Source organism: Siniperca chuatsi, linkage group LG5 (assembly GCF_020085105.1).
Source record: "Siniperca chuatsi isolate FFG_IHB_CAS linkage group LG5, ASM2008510v1, whole genome shotgun sequence".
In the NCBI taxonomy this organism is placed as follows: domain Eukaryota; kingdom Metazoa; phylum Chordata; class Actinopteri; order Centrarchiformes; family Sinipercidae; genus Siniperca; species Siniperca chuatsi.
Window position 1 is genome coordinate 9,896,684 of NC_058046.1, and position 26,938 is coordinate 9,923,621.

Genomic DNA, 26,938 nt, shown 5'->3' on the forward strand with positions numbered 1-26,938 from the left:
CAGATAGGAAGGTGTTTATTGGACACACTCAGGGAAACCATGAATCCCACTCCCTTATAAACAGGGCTAGCAGACAAACACTGAGTAAATAAGCCGGGTATCCAATTGATGTTCCTCTGTAGCCTCCTGTGTGTGTGTGTGTGTCTGTGTGTGTGTGTGTGTGTGTGTGTGTGTGTGTGTGTGTGTGTGCAGGGCTCAACACCAGGCATCAGCTTTTGGTTACCGAAACTGAAAATATGGTTACCATTTTTAGTCACCTTATATTATAAGTAATTAAGAGTTATACATCAGCTTAATAATGAAAATGTGACATAAAAGAATGATTAAAAGCTTTTTTACAGTAAACGAACAAAATTATTTGTAGTTTGTGTTTTATCTGATACTTTAAAGAATTTGAATCTTAAGTATTATCAGTTTATCAGAACATGTTCACCCTCACTTCCTGGTATACAAAATACCAGCATTTGTTGATGTTGACGGGTTAGTCGAACTTTTCACCCCACTGTCAAACACCTTTTATTTGCATCGCCAATGTCTCTAAAACAGATGCCTGTGTGCACGCGAGTAAACACACATGCAGCATTGTCTGGTTCTGGTTCCAACTGTAACAGCAATATTTCTCTAATGTAAATTTATTTTTAAATGTATTAATTTTGGGGTGCACATTTTGCTGTTTGCTGTCCCTATTTTTTTTGTTAAAAAGTGGTTGCCACTAGGGATGGGAATTGATAGATTTTATTGATACAAATGCCATTATCACTTCTGCTTATCGGTCCAATTCTTTATGGATTCCCTTGTTGATTCCTGATTAATTTTCTGTGTGGAAAAAAGTAGGCCTACACTGGTTTTCAGTGTCAGTGTGACTGTTTTATTATCTCTGAGTCTGAACACAGTGTAGAAACAGAGTACAGTGTCTCTCTCCCTTGCGAGGGGGGGTAATAACTGTAAAGGTTCATAGACAACAAAGGCCAAGAATTGGTTGCCAATTTGTCAAAATGGTTGGCAACCTGGAAACCGTTACTGTTGAGCCCTGGTGTGTGTGTGTGTGTGCGCGCATTTGTGTGTTGAAAGAAGAGTGGGCTGACACCTTGTCTACAACTCACATCCGGAGGATTTAACGTATTTAGCAGTAGGAAAAGCACAAAAAACTCTCAATCAGCCAAGCAGTCATTAACAAGTGATTGGAAGTTAATTGTACAAAATGTAAACCAGGGAAACACAATGTAATGTTTTGTGCATGAAATATATGCATATATACAGGATTCATACTGTATGAACCCTGCACATTTTTGATAACAGGCACACTGTAGAGCTGAATAGGTTAAAAAAAACACACAAAAAACAGCTCTAGCATGATATTAAGCTGCCATCTCATTAATGCACTGCTTCTTCTCCCCAATGCCTTTCCAAACATAGCAGTATGAAAGCATCCATCTCCAGCATCCCTCGCACCCCCTCAGGCCTTCCAATTTACTGCCACTCACCTTTTTTTAATTCCATCAGCGTGATGATGAAAGCTGAGGGAGCATTATGGTCCTCGCCAGTGGTCAGACAGTGAGTGAGCGAGTGCAGGCCTGCATCGGTCACGCTGTCAGCCAGTCAAATGGGTTAGAACAGAAAGAGGGGAAGCCAAGGCAGAGGGGAGGGTGGAGATCTGTAGTGCCAAGGGTTGAGTGGCATAGACCCCTAATGCTCCACAGAACACAACCACAGAGTAAACACCAAAAACCTGAGGGTGTGTTCATATGATACAGAGTGTACTATGTATAGTAAAGTGTAATACTTGCTGGGGTCAAATAGGATTTGCACATATTTCTTAGTGTTTGTTTTAACCCACTTGGTGGACCAGATGTCTGGTATAGTGTCACATCAGGAAATTTCAGATAAAGTAAACCAAACTGTCTTTCAAAAAATAACTATACTGATTGAAGCATAGTTTTTAGAAGGATAGTACTGTATATCTGACATCACAATACAGGCTACAATATAAAATAGTGACACAATAATTATTTCAATTATCAATTAACCTGTGGATAATTTGTTTTCATAAACTGGTTGAAACAATGGTCAATTCATCAATTAATGAATCAACATTAAAAATAAATTGGAAGCAATTTTGATTGTTGAGTAATTGTCATTTTTTAAGCAAAAATGCCAAAAGTTCACTGGTTCACACTTCTCAAATATTTGCTTCGTCCTCTATGACTGTTAACTGAATACCGTTGGGTTTAAGACAGTTTTGTCAGACAAAACAAGCAATTTAAATATGTCTATTTGGGTTCTGGGAAACTGTGAGGAGAATTTTTTATTATTTTCCAGTTGCTTGTTTTGTCTGACCAATAGTAAAAAGATGTTTGATTTTTAATATATCACAAAGAAGTATTTGCAAACCATTTGACTTATGCTGGACTGAGGAGCACACATGTAGGGTGCTGAGGGTGCTATGTGGATGGCGGAGGGGTAATTATCATGTGGAGGTACATATATGGTCTCAGCTGTTCACATGTAAATTCAGTTCAGGTTACTTAAAACCAAAAACAGGCGGCCAGTGAAAGAAGTAGGTGCGTAGGATGGTAGGCAGGCGGCTCTCGGGGGGATGGTGGGCGGGCTGGCAGATACTGTAACACGTCAAGCCATGTTGTGTCACGGGTTGTGTGATAAGAGCAGCCATGGGAGCGGTATGGGAAACATGGGGAGTATGGCCAGGCTGTGTGACGGGAAAGCCATCTGGTATCACCAGTTACCAGGCACCTCCAACATATGATCATGACTCTTCCAAGACCCTCTCGCCTTCAAAACACAAGAGCAGTCATGGCCCCCCCTCCTCCTCCCATCCTGCACCCAACCCCCCAATAAATGCCCCTGGCATTGACGCAGTCTCCACAGCTATTGACCGTTCATATGTTTCCGGTCATTGGCATTATTCTTGTATGACCTCCTCTCTCCAAACAATGCCACTCCTCATGCTCTACATGTCTTCAAATATTGATCTGCACAATATCTTCTGCAGTCACAAAAGGGGAGCCTGAGGAAAGGAATGGAAAAGAATATGCAAGGACGGTCGAGCAGTCATTCAAAAACACCCCCACAGAAAAAAAGATGGGAGACAAGTTTGACAAATTTTTAATTTCGCTAAGAAATCAAACAGCATCGGAGAGGGGGGAACGCTCAGTTGTCAGGAATCTGGCAGTAACCCGCAGTCTGAAGACAAGAACTCCTTTAGTCTTTGGCTGAATCACTGATTAATTATTTTGTTATTCAGATGGGTCCTTCTAGTTTACGGAGGAGAAGTAAAGTCGTTTTATTTGATAGACCTTGGCAAGATAATGACTATTTGATTATTCATAATGTTTTCCTTTCTCCTTCACGACAAATCTGTTCTTCTATTTTTTATGAGCAGAAGATGCTATGGCCTCTGCAACTAAATTCGGAGGATTTGGGCGCTACCCTGCTGGTGTAAAGTTCTAAAATAAAGACCAGTTTATATTTAACTCAGACGTGGTCTGGTGCAGACTCCCACACTAATTGAGGGCTATGCAGTAATCTTCAGTGGGCTAAAACTCATTTACTGTAAGCTCTGCTGCAGCATTAAGATGAGGTCAAGGCAGATCAGCATTTCTCTCATCTCCCCTTGCTATCAACAGTCTTCTGAGTATAAAAACAGATTTTAAGCTATTAAGAGATATACTCAACTCAACTCCTGTTCCAAACTAATCTTAAAGGCCCAATAGCAATAGCTGAGCAAAAGAATAATGACAACCAAAACAACAACATAGACACTGAAATCAATCTATTTATTTCTTAAGTGTGACTTGAATACATGTTGACCCCCTTTTCCCTACAGCACTGCCCAAGCAGGTGCTCCCTAGTTGAGGAATGTCAAGCTGAGTTGAAAAGGTTGCGCCACGATGCCGGCCTGTCCTGAAGTATGCCAACTATCTCGGTCTTACGGGGGTCACGGATGTAGGGGAGATGCATCTGGAGAGGACATACACTCATGTTGTTAACATGCATTTCATCCCATTCACATGGTCCAAACCAGGATTCCAACAGGCAACTTTTGCCCTGCTTTTGATTCACCGGCTCACACTTAGAGTACAGCCTTCAAACTTATCAAAACCAAAGGATGGAAAGAACAAAGAGTGTGTCAGAGAGAAAAACTGCTTCTTTTTTTGGCAGAGGCTCCTCCAGTTATCTGGTGGCATTCGTCCACGGGGGGAACTGTTAACATATTATTATCAGAGCAACGTGGAGAGCTGACAGAATGTTTTTGTCTGCCAGACAGGGGTTTGGTAACTATACCCCTCTCAGCCCAGCGGAGGAGAGCGGTGCTGATCAGAAGTTGACCTTATTCAATCAGATTTTTTTCCCTCCACTTTCTTTCTTTTTGGATGTCTGTCTTCCTTTTTTGTGAATCTGAGCGCTGCCAAGCTCGGCAGGGAAAAGAGCGTTGTGATGGTGTAGGCTGCTTGTGGATGCGCTTCAAACACAGGGAACACTTCCAGTAATGTATGCACATCATGCCCTGGTACGCAGACACCCACACAGACACAGTAACACACTTGCAAGAGCTAACAAAAGCACATTCCTGTGGTATCTATGCAAGTGAAAGACAAAAGGGTTTAATGCCATGTCTCTCACACAATTGGCACTACAGCCCATAGGCTATAAATCCTGGCCTGGGCTCATTCAGAGCCTCACAGGCGATGATCAGGGACAAACTTTCAATACTTCACTGCTTGTCCAAGGATCACACCAGTCATTCTATAGGTGGTACTGACACGTCTGAGCCCATGAATGTGTCAAGTAACTCATAAGTCAAAGCACTGCTTTACAGCAAGGCAACCCCCCAACACACACACACACACGCACACACACACACACACACACACACACACACACACACACAGGACCACCACTAAACATATCTCATGGTCATGGCTATTTACAGCATGAAATGGTCACTAAGTGGTGGAAGTACATATTCCTAATTATTATTGTACACATGCATGAATACCACATACACACAGATTACACATCCATAAGTGCACACACGACACACACGCACTATCCTCCTGATTGGACATCGATAAATCTGAGAATCTCTGCTCATGTATTAAACTGCGTGAAAAAAGATACATAAAAGACATAAAGAATGACGTTGCAGGATCAAAATGATAAGTATGCAACAAAATCCAAACAATGTGGAATCAATTAGGAGGAGGAGAAAGACAACAAGAGTCAGAGAGGCTGGAGATACGATGAGAGGAGAGAGAGGAGACCGGCAGGCGCAGCAACACTAACCTGTTTCACTTCAGCAGGCATGGTCCAAAATCCCCCCTTCGCTCCCGAAAAAATAAAAACCTCCTGGGGAAATGTGTAACAACTATTTCCTTGTCTCTGAAAAGTTCTCCTTTCCCTCCTCTCCTCCTCTCGTCTCCTCACGTTTTCCTAGTCTGTTTACGTTGAGTTTTCCCTCTGTGAGCGCAGAGGAAGCAGCTCAGAAGTAGGCAGCCATCCTCTACTTAGCTGTGTCGAGCCAGCCAGAGCGAGAGACATACAGGAAGTGTGGCAGTGCGCCTTTCAAAATAAAGGCGTAACTATTACACATGCTCGCAAAAGATAACTTTGCAGATGTATTGCATATCTGCTAGCAACTACAAAACAATGGTTACATTTGAAACAACCAGAAAAAAAAAATTTACGGTTCAAGTTGTAGGTTGAGACTATGTTGTCACAAGGGAAATGGTCTAATAAGATATTGTAGTTAGCTACTTTCCATGTCTTTACATCAATCTCAAATTCAAGGTCGTTCTCCAAAAAAGTGACATTATGCACCATCTGTTGACCATATTGGAAGTGTAAAGATGACATATACACCTATAGTAATATAGTAGGTGTATATTACTATTTCAAGAGTAACGAGTCTTAAATAAACACGTTGCAACACGCTTTTTTTTGGAAACAGTAATGCTTTTATTTTGAAAGTAAAATCACCCTACATCCAGTGTAATTCTGGCTATCTAAGGCAGGTTTGACAGGCTGAAAAAGGGACCCTGCTTTCTCCTTTGTAGAGATGCTGTATGTATGTATGGAATGGAGAGAGATGAAGGGCAAAAGGAACTGTTGCTCCTGCAGGAATCCAAGAAAAGGACTAGAGCTCAACCGAATTCATACACACTCATTTAACACCAAAAACTTAGCCAGAGAGAGAAAAAAAACACCAGGGCTGGGGGTAGCAGAAGTGTAGCAGCTCGCTCACTCGCTCTCTCGCTCTCTCTCTCCCTCTCTCTCTCTCTCTCTCTCTCTCATTGGGTCTATGTCTGGAATCTTAGTGGGGTGGGACCAGCTCCCTCTATACACTCCAGCTGCGTCTGTCTGTCAACCCGTCGACCCCTCCCCCTTGTTGGCACAGACAGAGAGAGAAGAAGAGAAAAGAGGGTGGGGGGGCAGGGGCTCACACACTAAACAAAAGTTGCCCCTATTGAGGCAAAGGCACCCAATACTCTGCAAATTTTTACACCGTACACACACACTCGCACACACAGCTCCTTTTCTCCACCTCTTTGTCCCGTTCCTCTCACTGCACTTGATGTATGGGAGGGGTGGGATGTACGTGAAAGAATTCACATTCAAAAATCTATGACTGTGACCAAGACTGAGAAGGAATGTTAATCTAATAACGTAGATGGAGGCTTAACTAAGGGCAACTTTGAGAGACGTCTGGATTTACAGAAGAAAGAAAAAGAATGACTGGACTAAAAAGAGAAAACAGAGAAAGGAGAAATCCCAAACGGAGGGGAAATGGCTGAGGTTTTGCATTCCACAAGCCTGGTATTTCATCTCCCCGAACGTTACTGCTCCATTTGTTCTTAATGACAGACCTATGTGATTTGTAATCTCACATTCTATTTAAGCCATTTAAGGTTTGAGTGAGTTTCGTAACAAAATAAAAATTCATTGTGCTTTGGAATACTCATGGGAGCGGATGAGAAAAGAAGCGTTACTCTTTATTTTCTCTACAAATCTGTGCATGTGTGTTTTGCTTTTGTCCATTTTATGGTGTAATGTTGTGATTTTTGTTTTAAGGAACATTTGCCAAAACCACAACCTCATTGTGGTACAAGAGAAAAAGTCAGGGGGATCACCAAAGTCATTAGGATTCGTCTGGGAACCATAAATGTCTGTACAACATGTGCCAATCCTTCAGATAGATGTTGAGATATTTGATGCTGCCAATCATGTTGCTAGCATGACATCATATACAGACAGGTACAGCCCACTGATGCATGGGATTATCTATAAGCATTTGATTCCAGAAAATGTAGGAAACGAAAAAATAAAAAATAAAAAATAGACAGGACAGGTTGAGGTAAACTCAATATCCAAAAAAGTATATGAAACATTTCATTTCAAAATAATTCCTGGAATGTGTTCAACATCACAGGTTGGTGATACATAATGTATCTAGGAATACCTGTTACTGTCAGACAAAAGCTACATTCTCTTGAGTCTAGCCAACCCACGCCTGGGCCTTGTAAAATAAATGTACACGGTGTACGAATAATCCAGGAGTTGTAATCAAAGCTCCTAAAGTCAGCTATACTCTGTCAGGATGTACGGTGTGAAACAGATGGTAGAAAGGTTAATGTTCAGCAACAAGCCGTGCTTTGACAGCCAGACACCTCCAATGAAGCTGCATCTGTTAAAATCATGTTTTTTGCTTCCATTCAAGATGCCAGATGCATAGAAAAACAGAGAGAAAGAAAGAGGAGGAAAAGCAGATAGAAAAAGTAGACTGAAGGGAGGAGCGACCAGCGGTTTGAATATATATATATATGGCATTTCATTACAAAAAACAATGTTTCAAAGGAGACTTTAATAGAATGTACTCTGCCAAGAAGACATTTCTTGGAAAACACTACTTAACCTTCAAACTTTAATCAAGAGGTGTCTAAGTTCAACCAAATATCCCATTATACACAAAGCAGGTCCACAAAAAATGCCTAAAAAGTGATTTTAAAGAATACTGACTTTGCTGCTCTAAGTTCTTTAGGACAATCACTGCACAGTGTAGGGGCCCTGACGAAAAAATTATGCATGTGTGATAGTCTACAGGGCCAAGATGATCTGCTTTGCTACAGGCTGACTGCTGTTTATTCTAACAATGGCACAGCTTGCAAAAAAACCCTTATCTAATGACTCTCCCAATCATGTTTTATTTTCCCCTTGAAAAATGGCTACTCAGCGATGCAGAGGATTAGAGTGCAATCTATTTGGGGGCTTTTGTCTTGTAAAAAGGCAATTTTCCCTTCATTTAGGGAAATAAAGCTCTGTTTAAATGACATCACTTCAGATCAAAAGGTCCTATTTTCTGTTTTTATGTTGCAATACTGTAATTGCACAGCAAGATTTGTAATACAACTATAACTGGATTAGGCTTTTCCTAGTTTTTCATCTTGTCATGCGTAACTGGGACACTGAAGGAGGTGCAAACAACAGAATTTGAATCAGTCTGAGGATGACATGCCGCTAATCATCAACGTTTTTTATTTTGTTGCACATACCCTAGTATCTCTATTGGTTGTTCAAGGGAATGTCTAAAAATGATCATATTGTTGTCATGCGGTAGTTGTTCCATGGTTTAATGCCCACCTTTCCACAAAATTTCATAAGAGATTCTTTCTGATCTTTTGGAGATTTATTGTTGACAGATGGGTAGGCTAACTGGCAAAATATAATCTCTTTTTTTTCATATTTTAAATTTTTCATATGCCTCAGAATATGTTTACATGTTGGCTCATGATCCGCAGCTTCTTGACAGGTTTTCCAGCCATTCTATCTAGACAATCATCTTCTTAGGAATTCTATTAGTTGCGTCGTGTTGCTTGGAAATTCATAGATAAAAGTGATGAAGGTCAACTGCATTTGTAATTGTGATTCATCTAAAGAATATTCAAAGTTCAAATGTAATTTTTTTTTCCATACATGGAATATGTGTTTTGTATATATGCCCTTATTCAGCACAGAATGATCAGCTTGAATTAGGCTCTTGGAGAAAGAGGACTGTCAAGAGTAGTGCCCGTCTTTTTACACATTCCTGCGCTATTACCATCATCCTCTCAGACAGTTCACATACCAAGACCTTTTTTTTTCCACTTCACCCTTTTCAAATGCACCAGCATATAAAGAGGGCCCCACAGCCTGGTTTCAGCATAAGACAAATTACATGATTTTTATACGAAGTGTGTGTGCAACTCTGTGACACAAAACAGCAAAGGTTTGCAAATTCCAGACTCTGTGATGTAGCAGTGTAGTGTGCCTCAGCCTGAGGCAATGTCAACTCATATAGTCATCCAGAGTGCAAAATCAATGGATGTATGGTGACTTAATTGCTTTAATCTGATGGTATAGCATCTGTAGACGACTGTTGCTGGACATACTCTCAAAGAATTCATATGCTGATAATCCCTCCCCTCCACACAGGTGGAAGAGCGAGGATTTACTAGAACTAGCAAATACCAAGATGTTTGCTTCTATTAGCATTAAACAGAACTGAGATTTTAGGCTAATTCCAGGTAAAGTACCCATCTGAGAGTTACGACTGCCCCTTCTGAGTTCATTCACTATTTAGTCTTTGGGTCTTAAGGGGATTCTGTCAGACTTCTTGTTGATTTGTCTGCTTTAGCTGTGTTTTTCAGGAATTGTGGATGCAACTCTGGCATCCAAACACACTATTTTTTAATTAACATTAGATCCCAAGGCCAGTTTACATGTTTGCATGTATTTGCTGAGCAACAATAATATGAGAGACACAGTTTATACTGTGGAGAACCTAGCTGAATCTCTTAGATTTGCTTTACTTGGCAACAGACCTGAATATTCACGTTGTAGCAACCTTTATTACAGAACACACTGGGGTGAAACTGAAAAGCAACCTTCAGTCCCTTTTGCCATTACTGCATTTGTAGTCTTACGGAATTCTCTGTCCAATAAAGTGCAAATTTACATGCTTGTAAGTCATGTAGTAAAAATGTCTCACCAGCATGTTAAACTGATGAGGATAATTAAATTAAGGCTTTGAAGAACACCTCCAGCCCTACTACAAAGTTCTACGACTGTTTTCAATTTAGATTTTCTCAGTTGAAAGGGGTCAGCATCCAGCCTTGTTTGGTTATCCTGCTGGACACTAGGAAGGGTGAGGTCACATTCCTCAGGTGGCCCAGGGGTCCTGTGTGGGAGAGGGGCTTTATTTTTAACACATGGGCTACAATTTAGTCTTTGGACTTAACGGCCAAGCCCAACAGTCTGTTTAGACTACCATGGTCATTTTCAAATACATATGCAGACTTCCATGCTGTCCAGAAACTTTCAGAGAGGCAGTGCCCTTCAAAAATATTTAACCTGTCTGTTCACCTGTATGAGTACACAGAGAGGATGTCTGGTAAAGGAAATGGGAGTAGTCTTCAGATACCCCTCTTAGTGCTTTTAGTGAGCGTAATGGTTTAATGGATTGTGATCAAATGGCAGGGAGGTGCACCAGGACAGACATTAAGTCCACCAACATTGGGGCTGATTTGAAAGATGAAGGTTTGAGCCGCCCCAGAGGAATATAAATAGCCCACAATACAAAAGGCTTTTCTGCTGCCTCCCCTTCAAACCTCTTTCTCCCTGTTGATCTGAACAAGAAAAATATGCTCAACCCCAACCTTGAGTAAAAATTCCTGTCCTTCCACGTCAGCCCCTGTACCGAGCTGAGACACAGAAAGGACTTACCCTCTACCTTGAGCAGTGTGATTCATGGAACATCGCCTCAAACTTGATTCCTAATGTTGAAGTGGGGTGAATAAAAGATAACCTAGAACATAAATGGCACGCTCTGCGCATTATAGCTTAAGTTTAAGCCATGTACTGAGAAGAAGCCAGTCGTTTTTGCTCCTTAAATGTTTGATATGCTTATTAGATTTGTAAATGGACTGCATTGCCTTTAGAGTCCTATAGACCTTGACATGCCAAGAATTTAACCACCAACCCCAAAAGTATTGGACAATCCATTCTTCCACCTGAATCGTCTGTCTCATTTACACCTGCCTCTAAAGCAGCAATTCCCAACCTGGGGTTCTGGACCCTCACAGGTAGAAAATAAGAAGAAAAACAATATTCCTGTTACGCAAAATTATGTTTATCTTTTGGACTTTTCTCTTTTGGATTTTTCATCTTTCTTATGAAATACGACATAGTTTTACCTCTTCAGGCCTCTGAAAATTATTCCGATGAAACAAGAAGAAAAAATAACTATTTGACTGAACCGCTCACAAAATATAGACATGCAACTGGTTGATGAGGGGTCACAAGAGATACTGCTTCATGTAAAGGGTCCACACGTGAATAAAGGTTGGAAACCACTTATTTGAAAATATGAGTAGGAATATTTGCAGCTCAATAATGACATATCCAGTAGGGGTGTAACAAAGTATCTGTATCTGCATCTGTTTTTTCATATATTATCATATATTCCACATAATATCTGCTTTTGGATTCACCCTGAAAGGGATGATGGTCTATGCCGGCAGTAGTTGTATATCATCTAAACTGCTTCATTTTCAGTTGGTGTGTTAAATAGTTTTCTACTGGCTCGTGGGTATATGAATACGTTTAGGTCAGTGGGCCATATTGCATTATTTTAAATAAAGACAGTTTCCTGTCTACTGCCTCGTTACACAAGGTCTCAGGCTTACTGCCAGTATTACTTTTGAACTTACTGAAGAAAAAGCCTGAATATTATTATGAAATCTGAAGTTGATTTATAGATGTTTATCCTCATTGGAGATTGGAGATCCCTCTACCTCTTTAAAGAGTAAAATTCTGCTGATTGTTGTTTATGTGTATGATGTCTGTGTTTTTCGATTTGACTGAGTTATGAGTCTGAGAATTTGTGTCAAATTGTGTCGGGTGTCAGGTAACTTGGGGGGAAAAAACAAACACTTCTCGAAAAATTTGGATGATGTTCGTATCTGTTCGGAATGCACAGTGTCTTTGTATTCCTTTACATCACTAATATCCAGAGGACCAAATAACCTTTAAACTGTTACAGTACGAAGCATGATTAGGTGTTCCATATGGAAACATAGAAAACAAGCAGCAACATTATTAGAATTTAAATGTGACTTTTCTGCAGGCTGCTCCATGAAACAACAATATAAGAGAAAAGTTACAGTGTGGCATACAAAAATAAACAAAGGAGACACTTTCACACCACGGTAATCAGAGTCTTTATGGGAGGAGAGAAGGTTCCTGATGGCACAGCGAGGGAAGAAGACAGGGGAAGATAGAGGAGGGGAGGGGGTAAACCAAGGCTCATTGTTAGGCAGGTGATTTACGAGGGTACAGGGGCTCCTGGGCCCTGCCAGTGGAAGGATAGATCTTCTGCCACTATAGCACCCTCAGCCCTTTGTGTCCAGTGTGCCTACAGGGTGGGGGGCTGTGGGGATAAAAGTGGGTTGAGGGCGGCTGTAGCGATTGTTGGTTGAGTGCTGTAGTGCCATCGCAGGGCCTGTACATCTTCACCACAGACAGCAGCACAGATCAAAGGCCGCACTGTTCCCTCTCTCTGAAGCTCACAAGCCTTTGAAAACTTCTCACAACATTTGCACAAGGGGATGATATGTCTCTGTAATGCTAGAAGCCAGCTGAAAATAGCATCTGAATACCAAACACCAACATTTAATGATATCCAGAGTGCGAGAAATTATCCTGAATTTCCTTTTCAGTGAAGCCGGGTGATTGTTTGCGCCACGAGATGGGATCAGTGCATGTGCTGGGCAGCGGCCGTGGGTAGAAAGATTAGGTGTCTAGTGTATATGAAATGAGGTCACCTTCTCCCTTAGCTCTTAGCAGACATGGTTGTCTGAGTGCTGTCTGCCTTTCTCCACACATAGAACTGTCACCATGCACCACTTGACCTTTCAGAGCCTTGGCGATAACGCTCCTTCAGGCAAAAATCTATTACCACAGGCAAACACAATATCAAATGAAGAAAGGGTAGGATCTTAGCATGTGAGTGGTCACATGTTAAGGCTGTCGATGGATGCAGATTCAAAGGCGCCTCAGTCCGTGTCACTGAATCTCTACTAATAATTTCATCATAAAAGCTAATGGAGTGTCCAACAGCATTGTTCTGATGTTTCTCACAGGACGGCACAGCGTAAACGCTCTAATTCTCTTCCTTGGCGGCAATTTATAAAGTGTTATATTGTAGTGAATGAGGATCAGAATTTAATTAGTATGGTCTGTGAAAATAGGGCACTGCTGTTTACAAGAACCTCTCCCATCCTCATTGTTCCAATACAATGGTCAAGTCTTGTGGTGATCTACCTTTTTACACCCTATGTTAACATCATGCAGATCCAAAAGAAATATCTTAAAATTATATTTGAAACAAGTTGAACCACAATATTCTTTTCTTATTCAGCCAAGTGCATGCAGCTAAGCAGGGTGCCTTGTGTTAATATCAGAGGGTTCTTTATTTATGGTTGGAGCTATTTTCTATTTGGGATTATTTTGTCTCCACTCTCAGAAGGACAAATATAAATCACGGAACAGTAGCTGTATGCAGCATCTTTAGCCAAAGAAAACAACATGGAATTCTTGAAACGTTTCAACATTAGTCTCAAATTTTCTTTATGGTTCAACAAGGCCAAGAGTCTACAGCCATGCTAGTGGTTTTATGAGGCTATACTTAGGCACAGTGATGTGACAGTGCTATCATGCTGATATTTAGCAGGTAATGTTCACCAATTTTCACCATTTCTGGTTTAGGCTGTCTGTTGGAGGAAATCTATGTTAAATAAAGATGAAACATCAAGAACTAGCATGCTAACATTTGCTAATTATCAACACAATGAATAGCTGAGGCTGATGGTAATGACATTAATTTAGCAGGTATGCTGTCATTAAGTATTGGACAAATTAAAGGTTTGACCTGATAATGGTACTAAATAAAAAGTCTGGGGATCACCAAAGTTATTATAGTTCAGCCTGAGTGGGACATGAATGTCCCAAATTTCATGGCAATCCATCCAATAGTGGTCGAGACATTTCCCTCAAAACCAAAAATGTTAACCTCATGGTGGCGCTAGAGGAAAAGTCAGAGGATCATCAAAGTCAGCAGAATTCATCCTCTGGGAACCATGAATATTTGCACAAAATTTTGTGCCAATCCATCCGAGATATTTCACAAAAAAACAAGATATAGTAGATATTGAGATATTTCAGTGGATTAGTGAAAACTTTGACTTGCTGGTGGTGCTGGATGACAAGTCAGAGAGGATCACCAAAGTCAATTCATCATCTGGGCACTATGAATGTCTGTACAACATTTCATGACAATCCATCCAATAGCAGTCGAGATATTGCACAAAAAAACAAAAATGTCAACCTCATGGTGGTGCTAGCGGAAAATCAGGGGATCACCAAAGTCAGTCGATTTCATCCTCTGGAGACCATGTACAAAATGGTACGGCAATCCATCCAATAGTTCAGTCTAGACCAAAGAGGTGGATCAACCGACCAACCAACCAACCAAAATTGCCATCTCTAGTGCCATCTCCAATGTCGCTAGATTGGCTAGAAACTATTCCCTACAGTATTATGCAAAAATGTTATGTTCACATGAACATTAGCCAAAAGATTTGTCATTGAAAGGCTACAAATCTTCTTGACTTTAAATTGAAGAGGAAATTACTGCTATATTTCCGCATAACACTGTCAAACCATCACTGTATGATTTATTTGAGTAATTTGGCTGCTGTCCAGGGCCATGCCTCACTCCAAATCCAGGCCGTATTGGACAGAAGAACCTGCTGTGTTAAACTAAAAAAACTGAGGGTGGGGGCTTGATGAGAAAAACAAGTAGTGCTGAGTGTTTCAGAGCACTGTTTGAAGTGACCAATCATACAGTGCTGTGCTGATGTGTGTGAAGTAATCTGCACTAATCTTTGTGAACTGAAGATAATTTTTCTCATGTTTATTTGCTACCCACTGGGCCCACTCTCTCTAGCTTGCCTGTGTTAAAACGCTGACAACACTGATCTAAATGATGAAGGCAGATAAAAGTGTTAGCTGCCCGCTGGTGTTTAGACCCAATCTGTTCCAAGGTGAGCACTGTGTAGCAGAGTGCTATCTAGATCAATGGCTTATCACTCTCATTAGGGGTCTACTTGAATCTGATTTCATTAATCAGACTTTTCCTTTTCTGACCCCAACTTTAAATAATGGCAGGCCTCATTGAGTCCGGCCCTGGGGTTGGAATCTGAACCTTCAGTTACTGATCCATGCTCCATTCTAATTCATCATGCAGCCTGCGGATTGGGTGTGAGGGAAACTAAGCAAGGAGGAGATACTGTAGAGAGAAAGAGAACAACCTGATGCATTCCTTACTGTTCATACAACCTCATTATGTGAATGGAGTGGGTCACACCTTTTGGCTCAAGACTGAGCACACATGCTGCCACACACTCAGGTACACCCCCCCATCCAATTTGCTTTGGCATTTATAGGTGTTCATGATAAAGCTGACGGTCCAATGCCTGGTGACCGAATGACATTTCAAAGTGATGTAAAATGGGGCATGGTTTCATGAGTGGTACCCTGTTACGCCTAATTGATCCCCCAGTGTGCACACATCCAGGATGGGGGGTATCTGTGAGTCTGATCTGTGAGTGAGAGCGTGAGAGAGCAGGTTAATTATTTCCCTGTCATGTTAAGCACTGTCCAGTAAATCATGGACCAGTTTATGAGGAGGGGAGGGTGTCTCACTCTCTCTTATACACATATACACACACACACACACACATACACACATACACACATACACACACATATATATAAGCAGTAGATTGGTAGGTGAGGGGATGACAAGTTTACTTTACCCTGCTATACTTTTCCTGCATCCTCTTCATTATCCCTTCATGAGGCCAAAATTTGCAGCAAGCCCTTTAAAAATGAACACTGACACTGACTTACAGAATGTGACTGCAGGCAAATACAACTGCAGGCAAATGTAGGCAAAACAGTTTCATCGCTCTTGCTGTATCAATAATACATGAGACTGCCTCCTTTACCGTGATTAAAGGTGATGTATCTAAGTGCTACAGGTGCAGCATACCCAAGAGTAAAAACCAGGAGAAAGCTCTGAGAATATCGAAACACATGCGTCAGTCAGACAAGGCTGAAATTACCCCGAACAGTAAGATGTTACGTTGTTATGTAGTTACTAGTAGAGGAAGCGTTCACTGTAATTGCAACATTTTCCAGTCAGTGTTGCAGCTAACAGTTTGAAGTGTGCAAATCAATGGGCTATTGTGACTGTTGACATCTTTAGGGGATTACAGATGTCTCATTTCTACATCTTACATTTCTTGTTCCTGCAGAGTCGGCCAGCATTAACAGGATCCCTGGCCACGACTCTAATGTCCCCCAGACGCTGGCGAGAGCTGGGCGAAAGGCCACATCCAATCAGCACCACCACCAGACAATATCAAAGTAAAGTGGGCGAAAGGAGATGGGATTGGATGGCAAGCAGTGGCATAGAAGGAGGAAGCAAAGGAAGACAGAATGAGAGGTTGAATCTCATCAGCTCGCTTTTAAAGATGAGTCACCACAGGGCAGATCATTGCACAACATCCAGGACAGTGGGTACAGACAAAGGGAACAAGTGTCCCAAATCATAGACAAATTGAACAGAGAGATTATTGAGTCCCACCAATGATGAAAAGCAATGACCATGAGAAAACATTACGATGGACTGAGCTTGCTCAGATGGAAGGAGGGAGGTGGAGAATGTCGCTTTAGAGAGGTAGGCAGGGAGGCAGACACGTGGTAGGACATGTTGGTGGTTGAAAATGATGGGGGGTTGGCCAGCATGCTGGCATCATTTACCTGCATCACCACCTGCTGCCATGCTAGCGGTTGGCTGGTAGGGGGGTTGGGAGGCAGGTTGGCACGCTCTAGCTGCAGGGTAACGTTGCGACGCTCCTCCTCAAGGGCTCGGGTCAGCTGCTCAAAACGCGCTTCCTGTTCTTTCACTGAGGCCAGGATGCTGGCGGCCGAGCGAACATCATAGTCCTCCATGTCCAGTGTTGGTCGCAGTTGTACAGATCTTCCAAGTCAGGAAGGGAGGGAAGAGAAGGGGGGAGGGGGCACCAGGTCATTAAACACAACCTGACTCAGCAGGCTGGGTAAGTGGCATCAACAGGCTGACGCATGCCTCAAGTTCAAAGTCAAATACAAGACTTATTTATTGGCCAAGATGGGACATTGATGATTTGGCATACAGCACAATTTTTAAATAATCATCATGAACAAAAGACCAACATGACACATCAAAATGGAACAATTAGGATGGCTGACTGGATGACTGGGGAGGTAGGGTCATAGTACAGAAAGTCTATCTGTTACAGTCAGATCTGTTTAAGTTTGTGGTTTCTTGAGCCAATACCCTGAAGGGATAAGCTCAAATTCTCCCCACAAAGGGTGACTATACATGGGGAAGTCTCTGATACTCCAAGCCTAGCATAGCAAAGACATTAATGAGGATGCTTTTCTGGGTGCAAATTATGTTTTTGCTTTCACATAGTTTGAGCCATTCTTGTAATTATGACAATCCTGGCACCAAAGAAAAAAATTCAATAAAGTTTTGCAGGAACATCAGTGGAGCAAAATAGAAATATGATCCACCAATTGCAAGTACAACAAAGGGACACACTCACAAAAACAAAGATTCTTGTTTCTGGACATCCTAAAGGTGGAAAGGAATGAGCTCACCCCTACAAATGAACAATCATAGCCAGCGTGGAGGAATGGCGCTGTCATTGGATATAGTCATGCACAGAGCCATAATGTATTCTGACACACAAGCACTGTTGCAGGCATCAATCCAACACATGCAAGCTTCCCACAGCCAGCAATACGGACACCCGGGCCTGGTATCACATACGCACACATACACACACAAACACCCACACACTGTCTATCATAAACAATCATGATTTCTAGATAACAGGTGCAAGCCACAGAGCGTATCACTGTCACACACACCCTGATATCCATAACTGATGGTGGCGTGATATCAAGGGGGTTGACGGCACAATAACAAATGGGGTTGGACATACCAATCCACTGCAATACAGACCTAGTAGATAAGCAGGCTGAGAGGTGTTAGAAAACAGACATCCCCCACTCTAACAGAAGCAGAAGGATGAGACAGCAAGAAGAACGGAGAGCTGGGAGAGAGGGGAAAGAAAAACAAAGGGAAGACAAAAGAGAAAATGCCAGAGGTTAAAACAGAAATGAAAAGCAACAAATAGCATATGGTTCTTCTGACTGGGTTGTATTTGACTATATGGTAAACCCAAATCTAATGAAACAAAAAAATCAGCACAGTATCATCTAGGCACATTTCAAAATAAACACCCATAGTTTGTTCACCATATATTTCTTCAGATATTCTTCAAGAGAATGCATTTTTACTGTTTTGATAAATCTTCATTACTCTAAGTATCAACCTGGCAAAGTGGGCAGCTACCCCTCCGGACTCCAAGAATCAGTTGCACTACATGCTTATCCAACACTCTGACCTCCACACTTTCTTTTTGCCTCTCTACATAAAGGGCACGCTACTTACTGCACTGGCACTGAGCGTTGGCAAGTTCAGTAAATCGCAACGTGTGTAATTATCAAATATAAATGTACTGTAATTCTTAAAATACAGGGCAACATTTTTTGTTTGATGAGAAAGCATCTGTCAAAATCTAGTTTTACATGGTGCATATTAAAAATTATATTTGCATTTAATTTACATGTTTACATGTAAAAGATACATACAGAGATTTTTGCCACAGGGCCCCAAAGTGGCTTAATCCAGGCCATGTCTATTTTACAAAACACATTTCACAGATAAAGCACAAGTGATGTGTCCTTTTATATTTGGATGTGACATAATGTTCTGGTCTTGGACTGGACTGCTCAATCATCAGAGAGTGAAAGACACATTTGTCAAGCAATCAGCCGAAAAAAAATAACAACACAAGGCAGCGGGCAACATGTCATCTTGGGTTCAATTTAGGCCAGTCAGCATCATTTTAGAAACAAAGTAACACTGTGGTGACGTGAATCCTTGTGTCCATGATGTCTCAGATATTGTGATTAGGATTTAGGACAGAAATGTAAAGTGAGTGCTTATTTAGGCACCAGAAAGTTAAACGACAAGGTACTTTACAAAAGAAAGAAAGGACACTGAGGCTCATTATATCAAAGCATTTTGGGTTTTCTAGCTGATCTTGCCACCGAAACAGACAAAGATTGAGGAGGGGTGGTTTGGCTCAGCAGGGTATGGTCAATGCAGATGCAACCATTAGAATCTCAAACAGGTCAGATTACAGAAACAGAGTGTGTGTGTGTGTTTGTGTGTGCGCATACACAGGATTCATTTCTCACTGAGAGTGAGGCCCTTATTCCCTTTGAAGCACACAATCCCTCTTTGATGTTTGTTGCGTGCTGATCATTTATTTATCTGGAGTGGAGTCTCATCTGACACGCCTCTTCCTTCACTCTTCCTCACAAAGCAATACATGCTGAGGAGCCTGTGTTTTAAACTCCACATCCATGTGAATGAAAGAAAAGGTTCATTTTGTTTCTTTACCCCTATATGGGAACATGATCTCTCATTACTTAGCCTGTTTTTTCATTCTCAAATCAGGAATCTACCATTTTGAAACATTGTTCTTGTTAAAATATTCCTGACTGGCATTAGTTTATAGTCATCAGCTGGTGGTTTAGTGTCAAAATGGAAACTAATGGCTACTTGCAAAAATAGCATCCTTGTCTATTTTTGAAGCTACCCACTACTTGAGATAACCGACAGTAATAGGGTACCATAAGCCATGTTGATTGGACATAGTTGATGACGGACTCTAATGAGTCACACCCCTAGAGGGTTGGGGGGCAACATAGCCATTGCTTCCTGAGTCATAAAGGGAATAATATGGCAGGCATGTCAGCTACGCCCCACAGCTTATCATTAAACACCATCTTCTGGGCCTACTTAAAATAGCACAGGGAGGGGCATCTGAAGAATTCCCCTCTGCCACCATGACAGCCCAGTTTTTTAAGGCTTTGGTTCAGCAGATGTTTGCTAATGGCCTGAGTAAGAGGGAACAAAACCCCAGCCAAGGTCTGCACATTTAACCCTATCCTCAATTACACACGCCCTAGTTAGTCCCAACTTTATATGGTGAAAACATATCAAATTACAACTCCAAGGGCAGGAGTGTTAGTGTTGGAGGGGATGATCACTAATCAAAGAGATGAGATTTTAAAAAATGGAAAATGTTTAATTAATTCCACAAAGGGAAGGTGTGTTAGATTTGACTACTCTTAAGACGTAAACATCTTTAATTAAAAGGAAAAACAGGCTCATACTCCGTGTGTAGAGTTGATGCGGCACCTCACTAACAGCTTCACTTGTGCTGCTTTTCCTTAAGTATAAATGCACTTGAGCAGAGAGTCCCAGCTCTAAAAATAGACCAGTAATAAAAACATCCACACACACGCGGCCACAATTTTGAGTGTGGATCGGCAGATGAGGCTCACTTCAAAGGCTTGCTGAAAAATCCGGTAATAAATCCTTTCGGCACCTTATTCATAAGGTTCATTGGACTCCCCTAAAAAAATCTTTCAATGACAAGACGCTCTGCCATCATAACCCCCTCTGTAGTAAACTGGCAAGCATTTAAGTGATGTTATTCTCAAGAACAGCTTTAAATAAGCAAGCAGCTAGAGGTCTGGTTATCTTACAATATGACACCACAACTAAATCACAAAAATAGGGCTGCAAGGGAGAAGAATGTCCTATCTGCCTGAAATGAAACCTTGGTGAGTCCCCCATTGCCATGATGAAATTCTTGTTTTGGGTATATAGAAACTTTTCTGCCTTGTGCAGCATGCAAGCACTCTGACCAGAGCAAGTTGTAATGACATTTGATGTTTTGTCTCTCTTGTTTCCTTTGGTATCCACTGGTGAAAAGCATCACAAACTGTGCCGGTTGGTATGCGTCTGCTCTACTCTGCTCTGTGCAGTCGACTGACATTATACAACTAGATTTATGCTTGTTACCTCTCACTGCCATTTGAAACCACCAATGTGGAAATATCCCAAGTGCAGCTTTAACCACAAGGCCACCCTACATCTGTAAAGAGAACCTGTCTTTCCACTAGAGTTGCCAACTGTCCCGTATTAGCCGGGATGTCCCCCTCATGTGCAGCAGTTGCACATATAGTGTAAATGTGCCAATTCCTGCAACAACAAAATAAGTTTTGATAATGTCTGGTGTTGTACGGTCGGCTTGGTATGTGCAAATATGGATAAACCTGCAAAAAAAGAAAAGACTGTTCAGCTACAACAACCGATGGAAGCCTCGTATGTGTACCACACAGTTAAACACAGACTCAGCTATAACAGCACCAACCGTCTTGTTAAGCTCAACGGTGCTTTGTTTCATGACTCAAAAGCTGAGATGATTACAATGAATGTTTTAGGACCAAAGACGATATTTTGGATGATCTGTCCCCGACCGAAGGTGAGCCCGTGTATTTCTCAGTTGCCAAAATTGCCTCAAACAAGGGAAATAGAAAAATGTTTCCAGTGTGCTTGAGATATTTCTCTGTGTCTGATGGAGTGCAGTTCAAGTTACTCGATTTTTATGAAGACAGTGATGAAACTGCAAATGGCATACATCAAGCTCTGATGAACTGTCTGGAAAAGCATGAACTGGATATTAGACACATTACAGCCTATGCAGCAGATAATGCCAATGTCAACTTCGGAAAACACCACTCTGTTTACCAGTTATTGAGCAGTGCCAACAATCGCATTCACATAGCTCATAACACCTGCAAACATGTCTGCGATCAGGTGTCAGTGGATATTGAGTGAATTGTTTTAAAGACCTACAGCCACTTCTCAGTATCTGCTTCCCAAAGAGAGGAACTGTGTGCATTTTTTGCCTTTGTTGACATTGAGTGGCGTGAAATTCTGCGTCATGTTTGCACACGATGGCTCTCCCTTCATCCGGCTGTCGATCGTCTCCTGCAAAGCTGGCTAGCTCTTACTTCATACTTCAGGCCCCTTGGGGAGACCTGTCCTGTGGCACTGAAGAAGATTTTTGCAGATGAAGAAAAAACTGGAGCTGCTGAGATTTATCTGTGTGTTTTTGACCAACTTGTAAAAAAGGAGGAAACGTCCAAAGTCCAAAATTAAGATGCTTCAGTGGAAACAGGTCAGCTTTTTTGAATACCAGACCAAGCAGCTGATGGACAAACAAGTGTCAGCACAAAGGTTTAAGCAGCAACAGAACTTTGTCAGGACAGTGACTCATGTCATTGCATACATTGACAAGTGGTTTGATTTCTCACCAGAAAATGTAATGGTGACACTGAAACCGGAGCTCTCCTTCACTGACCTGGAGCAGGTGGTGGCTGCCCTCAAAATGACAGAGACAGTCAGTAAAGAGTTTTGTGCTTGCCGGGAGGAAATACAGAAAACCCGACAGGATACCACAAAATCCACCAGTGAGAAGTGTGGAAAACATAGGGAAAGCCAACTTGATCAACATGTTCAGGATTGTCTCATTTGTCCTCAGTGTGCCACGCTCAAATGTTGATCAAAAATGAACTTCAAATATCTTTGAACTGTGACTTCTTCTCTCTGGCTGTGCAAAATGATGAAGGACTGCTTGAATCTGTCAAGAGCAGCAAGAAATATCCATGGAAAAAGTAGACTTGGTGAGCCATATATGGAAGCAAATATGGGTCATTAATATTAATAATAAAAATTTGAGCTTGTGAAATGATGTTGACTAATAATTTCACAGCCTGCAGTTGTTTAGAGAGCTTCAGAGGTGCTGGTAAGTGGGTTTTGTTATCTTTGAACAGAACCAGGTTAGCTATTTCCCCATTTCCAGACTTTGTGCTAAGCTAAGCTAATCGACTGCTGACTGTAGCTTGCTATTTAAAGGACACATATAAGAATGGTATCGACAAAGAAGAAGAAGAAGGGAGACAGCTCACTTGAGAGCCATTTCCTGTATCTGTGTCATGTGGGTTTCACCACTGCCCCATCCCTTTAGCAGACTAGCAGCAGGTCTTGAGTCTAATCAATCCAATGGGAGAAGTAAATATCGGAACCATTTTTCACAAGCCACATATCTTCCGAACATTCTGACACTAAAATTAAATTTTTCAGATAGACAAATCAGGAGAAAATTAACTTTCATCGAGAACTGTCTCTATCTCAACCACACACTCTCGTGAGATCTGGCAACATCTGTTCTGTAATCGTCGGTCTGGTTTCACTGCAGTGCTGCCGACATCGCTTTCCAACCAGATAAACAATCTAAATCTAAATCTAATCTTAAGGGACTTATACGTGAAACCATGAATTAAAAGTTAAAACTGAAATAAAACTTGTGTTTCTTTGCTTAATAATACTATTATATTTAATATTATTTAACTGGGGAGAGTCGACCACGCCCACTTAGGAGACAGGAAGTGTATACCATTTCATACCATTGGTGCTGCCTGTAATGCATTATCTTCATTATAGAGTATCTTTGTAATTGATCTTCTCAACTTACCCTCAGCAAGAAAGTGAATTAGCATATTTCCAAAAAAATGTAAACCATTGCTTTAACTTTTGTCTTATATCAGGAATTAAAGAAGAGACAAAGAAGGACTATAGCTACTGAGGAGGCTGTCCAGAGCAGGAGTGGCGTCTGGCACGTGTCATGAGAGGTTTGAGTAGGGGGTTATTAGGGGGATGGGGGAACAGATTGGGAGGTATAGGATGAGGATAATTGAGTGTGACCATCAGTGCCCAATATTAAGTTAGAAACATTCACCTGATTAGGGACTAGGTGGGTGGTGGGGTCCTTCCTCCCCCCCTCACCGCCAATTTGCCCCTTTCCAGAGACTGCAATAGCAGCCCAAATTAATTCCTTGTCTAAACCCATCTGATGCCCATCTGAGGATGCAGCTCTCAGTGGCACAATTGGGTACTTAAAAACACCTGCTCCTCCTCCTACTGTGCATGGATGTGGTGGTGGGAACAGTCTTCAGTCTACCTCCCTTTGCTGTTGATAATAATACATTCATATAGTCAGTCAGAAGGCAAATTGGCAATATTAGGGGGTTATGCTCTGCCTTAAACTGTCATTTCAGAGCCACTTATTTCAGGCTCTTAAGAATTTTTTTTCTCCTTGGCTAAGCTGTCCAATATGTCAAAGCTCTTAAAGAGAGTGACTGACAGTTAAGTCATTCATCATAATGACAATCTGCTGTGTTGGGAATTTCTGCTCACCAAAAGGTTTTATGAGTTTTGCGACTCTTTAAAGGTCCAGTGTGTAACATTTAGGAGGAGCAATTGGCAGAAATGGAATATAATATTTATAAGTACGTTTTAATTAGTGTATAATCACCTGAAAATAAGAATTAAACGCAAATAAAACACAATGCACAATGGAAGTAAGTAGAAGCTTTACCAAAGAGAATTAGCTAAAATCGCCATATTCGACAGGCTACCATGTAGTGAATGGTTACTGAAAGATGATTGTCATTTCCAATAAATATCTAATGTTCTAAGTAGCACTGGACTGATATGTTTAGAAAAGTCACAGTAAGTGACTAACATTTTAAAAAGATACAACAGAACATAAAAAAAAAGAAATGCACTGTCACCAGGAATGAACCTCCTTCAATTTAGGATTCTGGTCGTTGTTGCTTTGAGGAACATTAAAGTGAGTGTTAATGCCCAGAGGGGTATTGCTGATGCCAGGATAAGCAAAGCTTAGCGAGGTGCATGGAGTCCATAGCTGATCATTTTCACAGCTAGAAGAAAATAAATGCGGCTGTTGTTTAGCATTCATATTTTATTTCATCCTTTTTCTTGGAACCGCCTCGCTATGTGGAGGATTTCAGGCCGGAAAACACTGACAAACACACACACATACACAACTACATACACACAATACTTTTACATGCAAATGCATGTCTTTGTTAGTCTCTTTGAAGAGATTGAACAGTTCATTAAGACTTATACTCATATACTTTATCACAACAGAAACATGCTACAGAATACTGTATATGGGATGTACAAAGCTTCTAAAAACAGCAATCTGTTTTAAATGCCTTCTCTTCCATTTCAAATTTTAACATTGCATTACATTCTGAGGTTTTACCCCAATTCTTGAACAGGGACTATAAAATAAGCTTCAATTTCTACTTTATAACCAGCCAACAGTAAGAAAGTAGCATTTAGATATTTATGAGATAAAAGGCTGTTCTTAATTGTGAGGCCAATCACAATTATTAAAGACACAACAAAGAGGTTACTTTGAACACGCTAAAAGCAATGCACAAAGCTTTGATAGACATGAACATCAGTCAGTATTTCATTTAGCCCTAATATACTCTGTGCCCTACTTCTAAAAGAGAGAAAAGGCAAAAAAGAGTGTCTCCACATTTTTAAAGCAAAGGCATGCAAAAAAGAGCACGTCTTTTGCAGCACATAAGACATCCAAATTGCAATTAGGTGTCTCAGGTTTGTATCTTACAACAGGTGACAGACATCAAACATTCCATTACACAGTTAAGTCTGTCTTTAGAAACTGGACCAGAACAAATGTCCTCTCCTGTTTAGCTCTAAAATATACTAAAAACTGTGAAGAGAACTAAAACCGCTTTTCAACTTACATATACCTGAGCTGATTCAACTGTGTGAATTATTGAAATCAGAGCACATTTCCTGGAGGAAAAAGCTCCTGAATGTATTGAAATACAAATCCTACAAGGCACCTCAGCGACAAAGTGAAGTGAAGTGAAGTTCCCTCGAGGAGAGATAACAGAGAAAGTGAAAAAACTGTCAGGAAAAAAACTGTCAGGAAATGTAATTACTGCAATGATGAGCTGAACAAAGTGATTAAAGGAGGCTGGAGGTGTAGAGAGAGAGGCGGGTGTACCTTTGATGTCGGTGAGTGCCGTCAGACCACAAGTAGACTGAGGACAGGCGTAGCTCTGTTAGAGTCAACTCGTTTGTTCAGTCCGCCTGGGGAGATCTGGAGCTAAAAAAACAAGGACATGGAAAATAAGTATTCAGCCAACCCCCTGACAGTGCATTGTTAATATAGGACTCTTATGTAATGCAGAGACACATATATAGAACAATTACAGTGGGTTCACAACCGTAATCTGATAGTGCTCTACTCTCAACCATAGTAACCTCTCAACAGCTATATAATGCTTTATCTTCTACTGTTCATCATTTGTGGTGTGCCACAAGGGTCACTTTGAGGCCCGCTACTGCTTTCTGTTTACATGCTTCACTTTGGGGATATTATTCTCAAATAAAATATTCATTTTCATTTTTATGCCGATGCCACTGTACTGTATGTACCCATAACACCTGGCAATAACAACACTGTTGTCACTCTCTTTAACTGCTGGATATTGACAATGCTGCTGGATATTGACAATTGACAAACTACAGTAAATCAGAGATCCTTTTATTCGGCCATACCAACTCCATTCAGCTGATCCATAATAAATGTTAAAACTGTGGCTAGAAATCTGGGAGTCCTAACCTCAGTTTTGATGCTCAAGTCAAAAAAGTTGTAGTCCTGATTTCTTCACTCAACACATATCCTGTTTGGACTACTGGACATTGATTCATGTTTAAGCAAGAGTTCTCTCTCGATTGTAGTTTGTCCAAAATACAAGTTGTGCCGATGTCCAAAAACAAAACATTCAGTCAATATTTCTCAGACACTAATATTCTCAAAGGAAACCCAGGATAATATATATGCAACAAGTAATATGACGGCTATTACTG

At 41.1% G+C, this 26,938-nt stretch overlaps 1 protein-coding gene across 16 annotated transcripts in view; it reads right to left on the minus strand.

Annotated features, from left to right (window-relative positions):
• arvcfb (ARVCF delta catenin family member b) overlaps window positions 1–26,938 on the minus strand; it is a 222,417-nt gene that overhangs the window by 108,819 nt on the left and 86,660 nt on the right. For 12 of the 16 annotated variants that reach the window (XM_044195925.1, XM_044195931.1, XM_044195923.1 and 9 more), the window contains exons 3-5: window positions 26,070–26,171; window positions 18,191–18,281; window positions 16,939–17,158 (exon numbers count right to left, since the gene is read on the minus strand). In XM_044195925.1, coding sequence (XP_044051860.1) covers window positions 16,939–17,130 — 192 coding nt within the window. In that variant the 5' untranslated portion in view covers window positions 17,131–17,158; window positions 18,191–18,281; window positions 26,070–26,171. Of the gene's footprint in view, window positions 1–5,304; window positions 5,547–16,938; window positions 17,159–18,190; window positions 18,282–26,069; window positions 26,172–26,938 lie in introns of those variants that run through there. The other 4 variants (XM_044195922.1, XM_044195937.1, XM_044195932.1 and 1 more) reach the window with 4 other exon arrangements.